The 16937-nt window shown below is 44.3% G+C and overlaps 1 protein-coding gene across 1 annotated transcript; it reads left to right on the top strand.

The window, feature by feature from the left end:
- Nucleotides 1-509: 509 nt before the first annotated feature.
- LOC129582899 (uncharacterized) lies at nt 510-2802 on the top strand. The gene is made up of 3 exons (XM_055474525.1): nt 510-1112; nt 1565-2452; nt 2524-2802. Exons 1-3 carry the CDS (start codon nt 510-512, stop codon nt 2800-2802), a joined length of 1770 nt encoding a protein of 589 aa, XP_055330500.1.
- Nucleotides 2803-16937: the final 14135 nt, after the last annotated feature.

A 16937-nucleotide genomic window follows, 5' to 3' on the forward strand; every position in this document is an offset into this window, starting at 1 on the left:
GGTCCTGTTTGGCACAGCAAAAAAAATTGCTCAAAACCATTTAAATTTGATAAAACACGAGTAAAAACAAGCCAAAAACGTGTTTTTTAATGTCAAAATATGTTTAGAGGAAACAGGGGGGAAAGCCCCAAAAACATGTCTGTCGCACAGGGCAACCGCCCGTGATAGTCGATCCAGGGGAAATTCGAATTTCAAAAATCGGCCTCAATATCTTGTTTAGAATTTTACGCTGAGTTCAATGGTGTATTCAGAAAAATTATCGGATGGAAACTGTAGGAGTAGTGTTTTGAAAACTGGATAGGGGTCTAACGACGGCCCTGATTCTGATTATAACCCTTGAAGACAGCACCCTTTCACTCAAAAATTCTTTCTACTTACTATTCGAATCAGTTCCGTTATTTGTTGGTCGATCTATAACTGACACCAGTAGAGCTATTCTCACGCTGATCGGTGTTATTCAAGTATAATTCAACTAAGAATCATCTGAAATTCCCATTTCCAAGCGCGAAATGTTTTCGAGGAAAGTTTATCAGTGGAACGCTGTGGACGTCGAGCAAGACGGACTCCTTCCTCGAGGCCTTATTGTGGATAAACTGGAAGAAGGGTGGGTCGTTGATTTTGATCTGGCTGATAATAGCCTCCAGACTATTCCTTACGGCAGTCATATATATCTGAACGACAAAGCCAACACCCAATGGGCTCCTGAAGATGCTTTAGCGAGCTCCCAGGGAACTCTGTCTTACTCGCCATATGTCCTGTTGAAGCTGTCCTCCAGCCAGCCATGGACGTGGTACAGCTGCAAGCTCTCACCCCGCTCATCCCACCAGTACCCATACTACGCACTGGTAGAAGTGTGGCATGAGGACGAGCGCATTGTGGCCGTTGTAAAAGAGGAACGAGTCCGCCGGGAGCCACGGGCGCGAAATGTGATGGAAGAGATGGGTATTCTGAAAGCGACAATTCCAGCGCCCAAAAACATCCCTGCCCTGACTCCAACAATTGTGGAGTTGTGGAAGTCGAAATTCCCTGGCACTCATCCAGTTGCAATTGTGGATAATTGTGTCACCTTTCTTTGGCGGGGCAATGGCAAATTTCCTGGAGAGAATGAAGTGGTATGTAAGGCCCTGCTGGACAGCGCCGGCAAGAAAGCTGAACTTTCGGAAAAGTTATAATGGCCTGTAAAATTTTTTAGTTTTACGTGTTACTATTGCGATATTTACGAAGGGACTATTGGAATTAATTAATTTGCATCTCCCACACGCTTGCACGTTCAAACATTCCTGCAGAGAAATGTGGTTTCCTGGAGCGATAACTGCTTTCGGCAAAATGTTTGTGAAGTTAGAAAGGGACCATTAGAAAGCCATATTACCAGTCGGTAGTTCCCAGACTTCCAGAATTGCATTATTACTCCGTTCAAATTATTATTTTTTTATTACACAGTTCGATTCTTGGGAAACACATAAAAATATTTTTGTGCCTCCTGCTTCGTGCTCGCTCGAGCGCTGGAGGCGACTAAATTTTTTTATTTGTACCTCTGCAACTTACAAGTGTTCCTCTGCTACAGGCGGCAGTACTGCAACGAGCCACAACAAAAACTCAAAAGCGCAGTCCGTCAGAAAGGAAGACAGCAAAATCCCCGAGTCACCGATACAAAAAGAAGCGCTTTCAGTCCGACTTCCAGAACACTCCCTCACTGTCCGATGCCGAAGGAGCCGGCTGCTCTGCTCTTGATGACGGATGCGCTTCCCTTAACGACCTTCCACTCGACGTCCTTTCGGAGATCTTCTCGGTTCTGGATGGGCGACATAAAGCCCTTGCGCGTTCCGTTTGTGCTGGCTGGAATTCGGTTGTGCAGTCAGCTGATTGCAGCCAAACCGTAATAATCAATGTTGACCCTTATGCGGCATTCGGAGAGTACACCTGCATCTTGTGGTTATGCAACTGCATCACTAGCGCCACTAAATATGGTCTCTTCGTCGGTGTGGATATGCGAGCAGTGCCGCCACTCCTGTCCGATCTGCGCACCTTCAAGGAACTGCCAGATGTATTCGTGTTTTCCGACGCCGCGCTATTAAGCAATAATGACCGTTTTGACGGGTTTGTGACGGAGCTGGAGAAAGTGCGCACTTCCCTGTCGCAAATCATGGATGCTGCTTCCAGCCGGTTTATTATCTATAAAACCGCGTTATGGCACTTCTTTATACCGGCATGTGCCAAAACTCTGCTGTACGGTGACGGGACCAAGGAGGTGATCCCGCATCGTTCCCAGTACGACCTAATGCTCGACCATGTTGCCGTGAACGTGCATACCGGGATCGACTGGATGGACGTGTTTAAACGAGCCGCACCGCCTCTTCCAGACTTTAATGTTCCGCGAAATCGTGGAATCTTGCAAGAGTTATCGAAATGGATTAGCAAAGCGAACATGGTTGAGAAACGAGAGATCGTAACCGTAAGTGACAGTGGAAGCAACCGGCATTGTGCTTTTTCATGACATGCAACCTTCAGGTTTTTCTTTTGCAGATCTTGAAAAGGTGGCAGGAGAACGACAATCATTTCGGACCAAATATGGAATGGACGGATGTGGCGGCGAATCTGCGCGCTAACCTAGCAACTGTACACGGCATGACCTTTTGGGCACTGCATCATCTGTCAGAAGCGATGCAGGATGACGGAAAAATTTGGAATGACAGCGAAGGCAAAGGCGATTCTGATGCAGACGATACGAGTAGCAGTACGGATGACGATATGAGCACGGACGATGACGATAGCGGAGAGTCTGAAGACGTTGGTGATGATTGACGACATTGATAAGAAAATTTGTTTTCTTGATATTAACTTTTCATTTATTTTCTTAATTATGATTATGTAGGACTCTTTGCAGCGCGGCCCAGTCATTTTTCTTGCATTTCCATACTGTGTGACTGTAGCCGAGTTTTTTTACGCCGCCATGTTTATGTTTCCCTCTTGAGATTTCGTGATTTATATTATGTAAGCATAATGAATGATTTAGCAACGGATTCACATTAATCACATGTGTGGTCAGATCCATTGTTACGCTGTTGATGTGAGTTATTTGCATACTTTTATGTTTATTGTATAAAATATTCCGAAAAATTACGCCGCTCACAGAGATACCAATGTTCATTGCTGGATTTTTGCTGCCGACGACCAGACAACGCGGACAGAAATCATGTCCATTACACCGCGGTATAACACCGAATTTTGATCACTGCAGGCTTTATACAAAATTATTTACTTCCGATCTACTGAAAATAGTACACGAAAGTCTAATAATTGTTGTTGTATTTTGGGCAACCGACGGCGTGTGGCAGTCTTCTAAAAAAATACCATTAACTGAGAAAATGGCAGCCTCCTGCAGGGTGCGGTCGGTACGTTAGATTGTTAGAAGGCGGAATGTAGCACGAAGTAAGAGTACTGTAAGTTCTTCAGAATTTTTACCAGGTACTTTGGTCCTTGAGTTTTTCAGCCGGCAGCTTGATTTGCGCGATGTCATTTTACGGTGACGAGGAAGGTGATGTCACGCGCTGGAACGCCGTGGACGTTCTCGTTAGCGACGGACTACTGCAGCACGGCGACGTGATCAACGTCGCGGAGGGCGGCCTAATCATTGACTTTCACTGTGCCGCACAACGCTCGCAGTTCGTCCAATTTGCTCGTATTTTGCATTGTCCCTTCAGGAAACGGAAATTCCGAGATGAGCAGGTGCAGGTATTGTTGCGCCGCTACCCAGACGGGGCCTGGATGTGGTACCCTGGGCGGACGGCCTACCAGCGAGCGGCCTTGCAGCGCGCACTCTGCGTCTACGGCGGGGGCGCCGAGTTGATGGAAGTGCTACTGCCCGACGCCACTGTGACACAGTTGGTCCCCGTCGGTCAAATACGCGCACCGCCCAACGAGGCCGACCTGGAGCGCCGCGTGAAGAAGGGCGACTTCGTGGTCCGTTCTTGTCCGTTGCCCGCCGCCTACTGGTCCGACGGTTCGCCGTTGTGCCGCCAGGTCTTCAAAAAGCGGTTAAACCAAAAATACGGAGTAAGGTGTCAACCAGACCATCTTCTGTTGAACCAGGCCATGCTTTATCTGCAACGACAGACTGCCGCTCCGTTATGCGCTGACCAAATGGTAATGACAGTGCGTAGAAAAAATATTATTAGCTTAGTTAACTGAGCCACAACTTGTTAGTAAAAATAATATTTTGCCTCCTGTAGCAAGGCGTGTATGCCAACGCCAGGAACGAGGTGAGGAGCGGTGCATCTCGCGACATGCAGTTGCTCCTTCGTCAGCGGAAAGCACCGGCGATTTCGCGCGGCGACGAAAGGAGAATTGTGCCGGCGCTCCCTGAGCTGTTAGAGGAGGTCTTCCGCTCGCTGGACTCCATCGCGCGCATTCGTTGTCGGCGTGTCTGCTCACTATGGGACTGTATTCTCACCACGGAAGCCTACTTTCCCGATGTGCGCGTGTCCATGGCCCATCCGGATTTCGGTGTCTCAACCTTCGCTTATCACGGTATGTACTGGGCGGCGAACTGCTTGCTCAAGTGTCTCAGCAGCCGCACCAAGATGGTCATCGTCGCGTCTGCCGAAGGAGCCCAGTGCGACCTTTTGGCCGCTGTGATCAAAAGCATCCTCACAACGGAAAAGATGGCGACACTCGTGTTCTACGACTGCGATTTTAGTCAGGACGATATATATGTGGGGAGTATCGTGGATAACGTGGTGGAGACGTTTGGGGAGTGTCCGGCGTGCGACAGAGTGGTGTGGAAGGAATGCGACATGGCTGATCGCCTTCTAACGGCGCATATAGCGCAGTATACATTTGGCGCCCGTTCGGGCCACGAGTTGGAGAAAGAGGTGTGGGGGCTCTTTGAGAAGAACCTCGTTCTCAAAAAGCCACTAAATCGGACGGAAATATCGGTAGCCGTTGTCAACTGCATTGCTGGCCAACCGAGTGAGCTGACGCAAGGACAGATTGTCAAGGCAAGTTAGTTGTTAGTCACAGAATCAGTCACCGCGTAATTGCACACTTTTGAGAACTGGTAGGCATGCTATTGGCTGGGATACATTCAGGTTATCTTAGGCAGAAAAGTCCCAGACGGAAAGACAAACGTTAGAAAATCATACAGAGCTACGCGAAATCGGTAGAATTAATCACGAAACGGACAGACGTCAATACTTTAATAAAGTGTTACCGTTTTTCTATAACAATTTAAACAAACCGATTTTATGTACTAAAGATACAGAGTTTAGCTACAGATGTACGATCTACAATGTAGGACTAAATGGTCGCATAGCCCCATAGGCCCATACCCAGCATTCTGTACGCAAGCGGTGCAGTGCACTTGTACGAAACGGATATTTTGAACTCAGTCGTACAGTGCACTGCGCTGCATTCGTACTGAATGTGGAGATGTTGGGTATGCGACCATTTTGTCCTAAGCTGTACAATCTAAAATTTCTGCAATCATAAAAACTTTGTGGAAATGAGATTGCCGGCTTAACGTTTGCCGTACTTCTGCGCATTAGGTGCTGATGACCAGACTTCGAGTGAACAGGGTTTGTGTACTCTTGAATAGCTGAACTAATCGGTATTTCTAGGCGCTGAAGTATTACCAGAGTTCGGATCCGCGCATCTCCACTCGTTACCGCGATCGCAAATGGACCCCGGCTACGTTAGGCGATCTGGACGCCGATGAGCTGACCGCAATGACCGCAGCGGCCTTGAGCGAGGGCATTGACCCTGCTGCTGATTCAGATTCAGACGAAGATAGTGAGGCTTCTGTTGGTATGAACCAAGACATCGATTCTGGGGCTGATTCAGACGGATATAGTGAGGCTTCCGCTTTTTCAAACAAAAGAAGTCGGTCGCCTATTGATTTTGGCGAACTCTTCGGATTCGGGTGGTATCTGTACGAGGAATTTTGATAAACTGTTGGCTTTTTTAAAATTTGCTTTGAAAATGGTTGGCCTGGAGGTAGACTGGTAAACTTTTAACATTTCTTATTCAAACTCTTGGGTCTTTGCTTTTTTTTGGTATTTTTTCTACCAGACTGTGGTCTGTTCGTGTACAATAATAATAACAACACTTGCAACAGATAACAGTGTTGCGTAGCATACGAATAGAATATCGTCGGCTCAAAAGCTTGCTTCCGTGGTTACTTTACTCGCTGTTAACGGACCTCAGTTAAACGAACCTTGAATTTTTAAAGGTCAAGCTTAATTATTATATGACAGTGGTCAGAATGAAGAAAGAAACTAGCCATGTTCAGAGAAAAACGCTGCCGGCTATGCGTAAACGAAGTACTCATACGTACAAGTAGTTCAACTATTATTATTATTATTATTATTACATCAGGAGCAGACAACCCGCTAAACGGGACCTCAACGTCTGGTCGGCAAAAAGCTAAACAAACGAGAATTGCTAAGACAGATCAACAGTTCGGAGAGCAAATTTGAAAAATCCCACACCATCAACACTGAGTATCTGCAGGTTAACTTTTTGTATGCGTTCAAAGATATTCTTAAGTCGCATGGCCAGCGTCCCTTCTCCGATCTTCTTCTTTGCACTGGCAGCAATTCTCGTCGGGTTCCGCAGGTTGTACCGCGCTCCGAACTCCGTGAAATCGATCATTTCAACCATATACCGCGGTATGCTTCGTGGTTGTAGATCTTATACAGCCATACCGCTTCAGACTGCTTCCAACGGTCGTACACCGGCAGGATGCGCAATTATTGTTCCCTGGTTCTGTTACTGTACAGTGTACACACAACAATGCAATATAGAAATGGGGGGTAATTTATTGTTTACTGACAAACACGCCCGCGTACAAGCGGCACCAACCTCCAAACCCCCAAGAGCAGAACAAAACAAAAAACGGCACAACAGGTGGATGAACGGGTGATGAAAATTCCGAGATGAAGCGCATGTTCCGATTGCGTATGGCCCGATTGAACAACCGTAATGTGGATACTTCGCGCGGGATAACGGGCAGGAAATCCAAAGGATAATAATGTACCGCCACACAGTCAAAACTGTGTCAAGACAAATTACATACAGCCGCCAAGTGAAAGGTCACAACTAAATATTTAATTTCATTATGCGCAGGGACTTATATTCAATAGAATGTAGAATAAAGAGCAAGCTGAACGCTGTAAAAACAGCTTTCACCAGCAGCAACTGCATTGCAGCAAAATTATAGTGATTAGCGAACGACATGCACGAGCAAGTCCGATACAAATTAACAGCTGTTTCTTTATAACTGCGAAGCCGGTGGTATAATGCCAAAATGCTTTGATATTTAGCTGGCTTGAAAAATAACGATTATATTTCACTCAATAGTACAAAAACATTTTAATCACACAGTCTAGCAAAATGCAATTGCAATGATAATTACACTTTCTCGAATCCGAGACAATCTGATGCAGACACACTGCAAAATACAATATGAGCTTTTAGCGCTCAACAATGAAACGACCAGTAATGAAAATTTCTGGTCAAACCACAAAACCGAAGCAAAGTAAAGGGGCGACACAGACCCGTTGCATCTGCGCTGCCAAAGTCATTAAGCTTAATATCAGTTTAATTAATTATTCATGTCAGTAGGGCTTGCGTCTCCGGTGTCTCGGTGGTCATGGTAGCCATGTCCGCGTTTCCCGCATTCGCCACATACGTGCGAATAGTGGCAGGAAGCAGCCGAGCGAGAGAAGTTGCCCTCTTGGAAGGCAAAACAACAAGCAAACTTGTAGCGGCCCATTTTGGCGCCGTTGCGTCCGCGAAAAGGCTGACCTTTATCGCCTTTACCTTCGCCATACTCTGTTCGGCGGTTGATCGCATGAAAATGCTTAGAACTTCCAATATTCCGTGCTTGATAATCGCATAACGAAAACCCTTCATTCTCAGCAGAATGCCGAAAATCGGTATCAAATTCAAGCACAGCATCATCCGTAAAATTACAACGCATAGAGGCCAAATACTCATTATGTTCGAGATGCTCCAGGAGCGTCCCTGCATACGCCCCAGACACAGTTTTGCACAATTTAACTGCTGTGCGCCAACTATGTACAGAAAACTCGTCGAGTGATAGATCAAGAGGAGAAACATGCTTGCTTTTTGACCCTGGTTTAGGGCACGCCAGCTCGTGCGGCCTCTGCAGTTTACGTGCTTCCGTTGGGAAACAGTTAAAACAAACTTTTGGCCATAAATTCAGACTTATCACTTTCAATTGAAATGACAAAAACAGGGCGGTCTAAGCATGCTGGCTTCAGATTATCATACTCACACGCGGTACCACTGCTGCGGGGAAGGTTGACCGCTTTGCGGTCGACGTGACCTTTGATTGGACGCTGGCTGGAACTGCCGTGCTGTGGGCCGGCTTCCCGGCATGGAGAGACTGGCATGACTGGCTGTTCCCGACCGCGGCTGCAATTCTCGGTACAGATAAATGGCTCCAGGATGCATCGAACTCCTTCACGGCTCACAATATCCAGGTTGCTCGGAAACTTGGAAGATTCTCCCAGGCACAACAGGGCAGACTTTGAGGATATCCCTTCGGCTTCCAGTTCACTCTGGCATTTCCTATCCAACTTCAATGCAACAACCACTCCGGCAATGGAATCAGTATCACCCACAGGGAACAGACGAGGCTCGAGAAGCTGCAATAGTGCATTCTTGCCATCCGTATCCACATAGGAAATGTCCAACTCAACATACAAATCCCTCAACTTCTGAACGCTAAGCTTACGCAAAGCGGACTTTGACGCTGGCACCACCATGGCAAAAACAGATATGGGATTCAATTAACCAAAATCATTAAAAAATCATTTCAAATCCTAATCGTTGCCGGACGCAGTGCCAAGTGGGAGCGCATACACTGCGAACGGCTGTTATACATACTCGTACCATACACTGCACGCTGACCATTAGAATACTAACAGACCGAACAGACCGGTTAGGTATATACCTCATAAACATAAACATAAACATAAGGCTTTTTCACATAAACATAAACATAAACATAAAGCTTACCCACATAAACATAAAGCATAAACTCATAATGTCTTTAATACATAATACATAAACATAAACGTTGAAACACATACTATTATACGTAATTTTTGTTACTTACTAGAATGGTTACCATGGCAGACATTTTTCTTGTAAGAAGTCCGTACAAGTACTCCAGTTTCCCGAACACAGTCGTAAAATTGTTTTCTGAATTTTTTTTGCTGGAGTACTGACTAAAGATGCCCCGGATTGCCTTACCAGACCCTAACGTATATCTACGTTATGTCGACGAAGAAATTCGAAATGCTGTACAACCACCTTCTGATTTTACTAACTACTCGCACCCAATCGCGTATTTGGAGCGCCTTTCAGACACTGACCGACTAAAGATGGCAAGCTCAAGCACATTTGTCATAATATATATATATTTAAATATTTGTAAAAGTTATATACAATAACATTTTTTATTTATTTATTAAGGCTGCTGTGCACGAAGCAATTAGTGAGTTTCATCACAACTTAATTGAACACGACCGCCTAATGCGGAAAAAAATGGAGAAACTCTTGGGCGTTCTGCAGCAGTTTCAATCCGCAGTGCAGTCCAAGTTAAATGGGCTCGATGATATCAGTCAAAAAGCCAGTCTGTGCACTCTTATGGCTAAACACGCGGACTTAAAGAAACGCACCTCCATCAATGTTTATGAAAGCTGGGATGACCTGCACACATATTTCCTAGGGGAAAAGTCTTATGAAAAGCCGAGATCCGACATTTTAGTTATTAAGAAAGCAAAAACTGGACGTAACAAGAATTCAGAGAAAAGGTCAAACACGTACGGGGATTGTTTCAAAGGTCTGTTCAATATTTACTGGGGAAGGGAGCATCGAACAAAATCTGGCTAGAGAACAATCAGTTTATTAGTTTTATGACAACCCTGGCTGAACTACAGGATGAGTTTGAGACTTCTGAAAAAATTTATAAGAGACTGCCGTCAATATCAGTACAAGCAATCGAAGCTTACGCTCAAGCAACTATTGGTGCTCAATCTTTTGAAGAAGCTCAAGAACAAATCGAAGAAGCAAGAGATGCAATATTGGATCTTGATTAAAATACTACGATGAGTGTTGTATTAAATATTTCCCAAGCTTCTTGCTTGCTTTTTCTTTACGTACCACCGCTGCATTTATCATGTATTTAAATAAAAACCCAAACAGCTACAGCACCACAAAAGCACCACACGTTTGTATCTGTATATTTTGTAAACATAAACGCGATGTACTCGGGACGTACTGCAGGACATACTGCGAGATATACTTCGGGTACCAAGAACACAACGTAACGTTCGAAAGACACAAGCTGCAACACAGACGTAAGCTGGCATAATTCGGCAACGTTTTTACGCACTGCAAACAAAAACATAAGGCTTTTCTGCACTAAAACAGGTTCTGCACTAAAACATAAGGCTTTTCTGTTTAACAGCTACACATTGCTAACACTGTGCTCTACCGCAGCAAAATTTTTATTCCATATTTCCGTAATAAAGATGTCTCCAATCCAGAACCGTAGGCTACACTGGCCGCCGGGTAAAACTGGATCGCGGCACTTTAAACATCACAAAATTCAAACATCAAGCAACAAAACATTTTCGGTAAACTGCCGCCCTTCTGTTGTATCAGTTTATGCTGGCTAGCCTTGCTTCTCAGCCATGAACTGCCCTATCTCTTCAAGCTCTTTTGCCGAAAATTCGATGTTCTTATCCATCACACATTGCGTCGGACGAAAATGAGGATGCCGGTTTTGAATGCAAGTTTTCTCCAAACAATACCTGCGAGGTCCTGCTTTGTCAATGATTCTGGTTCTGTTGCTCCCGCTTTTGTAGTCAAATTCTGTACGGACCACAAGCAACTGCGAACAACCTCCCGATTTCCATTTCTCTTTAAAAACCTGTTTGCAACCTGGACATTTGCATCGCGGATCGACGTAGGATTCCTTAGTAATCCTGAATGGATCTGACCCTTGCTGCCATGGATGGAAAGGACCACCAGAAGCTTTGCAGCAGCCGCAACGCTCTGTAAATATTGACAGTGTATGTCATCTCGTTTTAAACTATTCGAAAATAAACACTCAGCCGGACTCGTTTCGTACACGTATATCTGTACTCGAAAATCATGCATGAGTGACTGAAAGTAAATTATAAATGCATCAATACTCGAATATTTTGTTATGTACCTGGCGTTTTTGCGCGAGCAGTAGCTGCAAATCTCCTTACAAGCTCAGCTTGCGGGTGTTCATCGGCGCCGCTGGCACAAGACGCTGCATCTCCAAGGTCAGCTGGTACTGAGCTTGCTGGCGGCTGAGAACATCCAGTTTGCGACAGACCTTCACGACGTGTATAACCAACACCTGTTTTACATGGCTTTTGAGACGGTTTTTTCCCGCAGCCAGTTACTTGTTGGAACTGCAGTGGCTCAAGTGGTGCTTTCTGTTTGACGTAGCTTGAAATTTCGATGACGAGGTTATTAATAACAGCCGCTGCAACCACGTGTTTACAAAGTCGGTTTTGGTTTGATTTCGCCCCTGGGCACCTGCACTCAAACTTCCCCGAATCCGATTCAATAGACACAAAGTACTGTTGACGAGAATCAGTTTCTGACAGCACCCCGAACTTGTGAAAATTTCCACCATTCCCCCCGGTTGCTGGAACAGGCCAGTGCACGACTTTTTCACGATTGGACATGTAGTGTGTTGCTTTGACGAAGGCAGATTTGTGGTGCATGGCAAACTCGCCTTTAGTAAAGGCTTCCGATAATTTCGGGTGACTAAACTCAGGGATGTCCTTGGGTACTCCTTTCCAAATACTGAGCGATTTTTCGGGATCGGGATCTGTCCCAAAAAAACTTTTCAGTTTTGCGGCGATAACCTTGCCATCCGTCCTTTCGCCGACCGTTATAGCGTGAGCTTGATCGACCAGTTCATAATCACCCAGCTGCATCAAGCCGCGGCATATGATCTCGAGTCGAGTAAGAAGCAGACCGCCCAGTTCGTCAATCAGTTCACACTGTTCCATTTTCCTTTCTGCTTCTAAGCCAAGAAGGTTATTCATTCATTCCACATCGTTCGTATGCGGCAAATTTGGAAAAATTCCAGCTCGCACGCGCGCGTCTGGTCCCATTTTTGCATGTAGCTTTTGGATGCCATTCTTCGATTTTATGAGCCAATCTAAAACTTTAGCGTTTTCGTTTGCTCTTTCAAAGTCACGTGCATGACGGAACATATCATCCAGGGATTTTTCGTCTACAGTTCCGCGTGCGTAAGTGCCAGAATCTCTGTCTGGATCTCCAGAAATTCTCACAAGCCACGCCTGCACCAAATCTTTTGGAGCTCCCATTTTCTGCATGTTACGTTCAAACGAACTAGACAGATGTTTGCTACACAGAACGTGTACCGCCTGCAAAACAGCAAATAAACCTAAGCATTGTGTCTTCTAAGGTTAATATAAACTCAACCTAAAAACCTAGCTCAGTTTATAAAAGTCTACAGAAGATCTATAAATTGTTTAACTGCTTAATGAAATTCAAACGGAGCAGTCGCAGTTAGCTAATTAGTTTTGCAACAGATGATAAGATGCAACAGATGCCGGCAATAACTATACCACAATAGGCTAAATAGCAATCTGCCCGAGTAGTGAATGTATCCCAGCCAACAAAACTAACGGCTGCTCAACTTCTAATTTACATCAACTCGATCAAAATCAAGCGACGAGTTTATTTGTAGACTAAAGTCTTTTCCCGTAATTTTTTTTACTGCAAATATGCAACTTACTGAAAACACTTTGATGAAAGGCGTATAAAGCGCAACCTCGTCGTCAGTTTGAATTTTAAGATTAAAACGCTCGTCCTCGTGGATGATCTTGACTTCCCGCTTGATCATTTGCGAATGGAGCCATAAGGCGACTTCCTCAAACACCTGCGTGTCTTTTTTCTCGGAAATAGCAATCATTTCAAAAAACCGGAACGCCGTCCGGCGTTCCTTGTGAATAAGGTCTGGCATGGGGCAGGTAAGAACTACAGTATATGCGTCAGTCAGGTTGAATTTAACATCCACATCCACACATACCGATCCTTGACCGAAGGCATACTTTGCAAAGAAATCCAGCTGATATTTTTGACAAATAAAACGAACTTGTCTTTTGACAAGCCTGGCTTCAGATTTTCCGCCGTCCAGACACTGGTAAAAGTGTGACTCTACCGCTTTACAGTCCAAAATATACTGTAACTTATCGCGACCAAAATGTTGCCGTTTAATGCTTTGCTTTGCATTTTTGACTTGACGGACGGACGAAATCTGGAACGATGGATTTATTTGAATTATTTCAGCCGGAGTCTCTTCAATTACTTCTTGCAGCGCATGACGCGGTACGGTCGATGGTCCAAGCGACTTCGGGTCAAACTTCGAATAAGTTCTTCTTTGAAATATTCTCCAAGCTTTTCCTCCCGATATATGCTGGGGTCATACGATTTTGGCGTCACTCCTTTCGACCAATAGTAACGCACAACCGCAATGTCGCAGACTGTAAAATCCATACGTCTGGAGTTATTGCGTTCCACAATAAAACTGACAGTTTTCGGAAGCCTTCGCAGCTGTGATCATAGTAGACCACAAAGACATGAAACGTTTGATTTTTCGCTTAAACTGACACCAAGTACGGGTTCGCTGTGACCACGTTCGGTTTCCGTCGCGCTTCAGTAAATCCAAAACCTTTTTCACCTTTTCGACCACTCCTTCTTTAATTTTCACGGCAAAGAATCCACTTCCTTGATATTCCTGGGGCAAAGAGTTATTCACGACCTTGTCCAGTTTTGGCTCACTCAAGATCAGAGAATGAGTTTCCGCCAGTCTTTCAGACTTCGGCCTTTGGAACACCCGATATGACTTCCTAAAACAAAAAAAGCATTTAGGTTTATTTGAAAATAAACTCCGCTCTTCGTTTAGCTCGAGTTTATTTTAAATGTATGAGATAGTTACTGTGCTGCAATAAAATTATATTAAAATAACAAAGTACCCTGGCTGTATCGCAATAACAATATATAAAAAATGCTGGAGCTAAATACCTAATCACATTATGTAAATTCGTAATGCCATTACCGGTACACCAACTGGATAACTTACGTTTTCCAAATTCTTCCGACAGCCGTATCTCCAGTTTCCGGCTTTAAGCGCTCTCTGGCACCCCGGGCATAGAGAATAAGCGGCTCCGGATCCAGCCAAACTACCTCGCCTTCCGAATGGCTATCGCCGTTCGTAGATCCGTTAACAGAAGGGGCTTCTTCGTCAACAACAATTTCCTCGTCTTGAGCAACTTGGTGGACTGCAGATTCATCCATAGAGCCACTGCTTGTTCTAATGAATACAAAATTAATACGTTGCAAACAGCTACACACTCTCAAAAAAGAATAGACGAAAATCTTTTGCTGTACCGTTTTCGCTTTGACGGTGGAGATTCACTATCCGATCCCACTTCGCTGTCGGACGTCATGGCAAATCAAATTAAAAATTACCCAGTTGAAAATCTCAAATTTCAGATATTACAGGTGAAAATTGTTTTCATCATTCAGACACGCGACCGCATTAATGTAGAACCAAATTGGATAGACCAGAAACGGTGCTTCATGTACCGCATTGTTCCACCCGGATTTGCTTTTGCAGCCGATTGAATCAAAGCAAACTTATACCTAGCATCCGGATTATGTTTATGCGGTACATGCGTTATGTATCACGGCTTTATGTTTATGCGGCGCAGCTTTATGTTTATGTTTATGTTTATGCGAAAAAGCCTTATGTTTATGTTTATGTTTATGAGGTATATACCTAACCGAACAGATCACTGCGTTCCGCCCACCGTCACCAGGTCAATAATATACAGATTATTGCCATAATCTTTCCCATTTACGGCAAACTGTATGAATGCTGCACCACAACATCCGCGCCCGAGTCAGCGCAAAACATCCATTTCGACACAACAACGGAGTAATATTAACATAACAGTTAACAAAAATGTCTCTGCGGTGTTAAAATCAGAACTGTGTCTCGCAAACGGCGGAAATAGCGTCAGTCGTAGTGCGCGATTCCATCAGGTGTCAAATAACGTATCGCTGCAATTGAAGACTCTGTTAATGTTTGTTTTGTCCTATTCCTATACATACACACGAAAAATGGCTCAGCGCCGCTCAGGTCGATAACAGTTAGCAAGGACGCAATCCGCTCATAAATCGCCAGTGCAGCGCTCGCATCGAAAATGCCGGTTCTATAGCCTCGCAGTGTGCTCGTAGCTCCAGAATTTAAATATGGGCGACTTCGTAGTAGTTCATAGTTCATACACGTTAAAGTTTTCGAGGCATGTTTTCTTGTATTAGCGGTATCCCATGACCCATGGTATCCTCTACGTATCCCACATGTATTCCCACAATTTATTTGCCTTTTTGTTCACTGCCGTAATAAGTGATGTTTTTATGCGTATCACCTTAGAAGCCACAGTATCCTCTAAGTACTCTTCGTGAGTTCGTGTACTCGTCTGCTGTACTTATAAAACTGGAGGTAACCAGTTAATGCAGTATCCCAACGTATCCTTATCGTATCCGTGGAGCATATTTCAAGTATTGGGATAATTTCCTTAGTGGAATACATTTAGGAATTGAGATGTATGAAGAATACTGCAGACATACGGTGGGATGCGGTAATAATATTATTAAAACAAGTTGAAAATTTGTAGGGTTCATGACGGATACGTAGGCCGGTAGAGGATACTGTAAGATACGGTGCGATACAAGCCAAACTACATGCCGGAAAAAATTAACGTGTACTGACCGTGGCAAAGGTGAAATTCGTCTGTTGAATGGTGATTTCTGTTTAGTGTGACGAGGGCTGAACGAGTACTGGCTTAACGCCGCATTCAGAAAGCCAACTCAAGAAGAGGACAGCAGTATTGGTTGAGTATGCACAACTACGGACAAAACATTCGCCCGTTTGTCTCAGCAGATTTAGTATACCGAATCAATCTTATAGAAAGTTTTAAGGATGGAAACACGGAAGAAAATACAAAACCACTAACCATACGGTAGAATGGGTCAGTACTCATTACTTATCAAGGGAACGAATCCCGGTTCACAATACAAAATGCAGCGATTTGTCGGGCCGCAGGTAGTACACGGCTATACGTCATGTGTTACTAGAAATTAGTACAGGCTGCACCGTTTTTCTATCTAGGAAAATGCAGTTACTGCAACTTTGCTGTAATCGAAATAAAGCAGGTATATCACCTTAACGGTAACTTTGCCGGTAAACTGTGGCTTTGGCTACGATATAATTATTTACAATTTGCCGGTAAACCGTAGTTTATCATATGACATAGATGAAAGACATAATTATTGAACAAAAGATTGCTACTTACGTTAAAAGTAACTCGTACCAGTCGTACGTAAACGGCAACCTTTTGAACGAATTTTTCAGCTGACAACTTCGTGGAACAATTCTCTCTTACTGAATGATATTCACGATGGCACATGCCATATAATAATTAATAGTTTTAAGATTATGTGTATTGCATAGTGCATATCATCATGAAATTTAATCACTAAGCTTGAGCCTGGCTTAATGATGATGATCGATCACTGCATCCATTAGTTATTTGGCACGAAGGAATTTAACAAGCTACTGTATTGCCTGCAGCCATATCGGGCTTAAATTTTTCGAAGGCCTTACGTGACTGTAGTGAAGTGAAAACAAGCCCTTGTCGGCGTTGTCGCACACAAAGGCCTGATGGTGAGTATTAACTATTAAGAAATGCATGTACGGATTACTGCAAATGCTTACAACAATATCAAAGTGCCGTTGGCCACATTAGTTATATTATTTTCTCCAG

Source organism: Paramacrobiotus metropolitanus, unplaced genomic scaffold, assembly GCF_019649055.1.
Source record: "Paramacrobiotus metropolitanus isolate TYO unplaced genomic scaffold, Prichtersi_v1.0 Parri_scaffold0000009, whole genome shotgun sequence".
NCBI classification, from domain to species: Eukaryota; Metazoa; Tardigrada; class Eutardigrada; order Parachela; family Macrobiotidae; genus Paramacrobiotus; species Paramacrobiotus metropolitanus.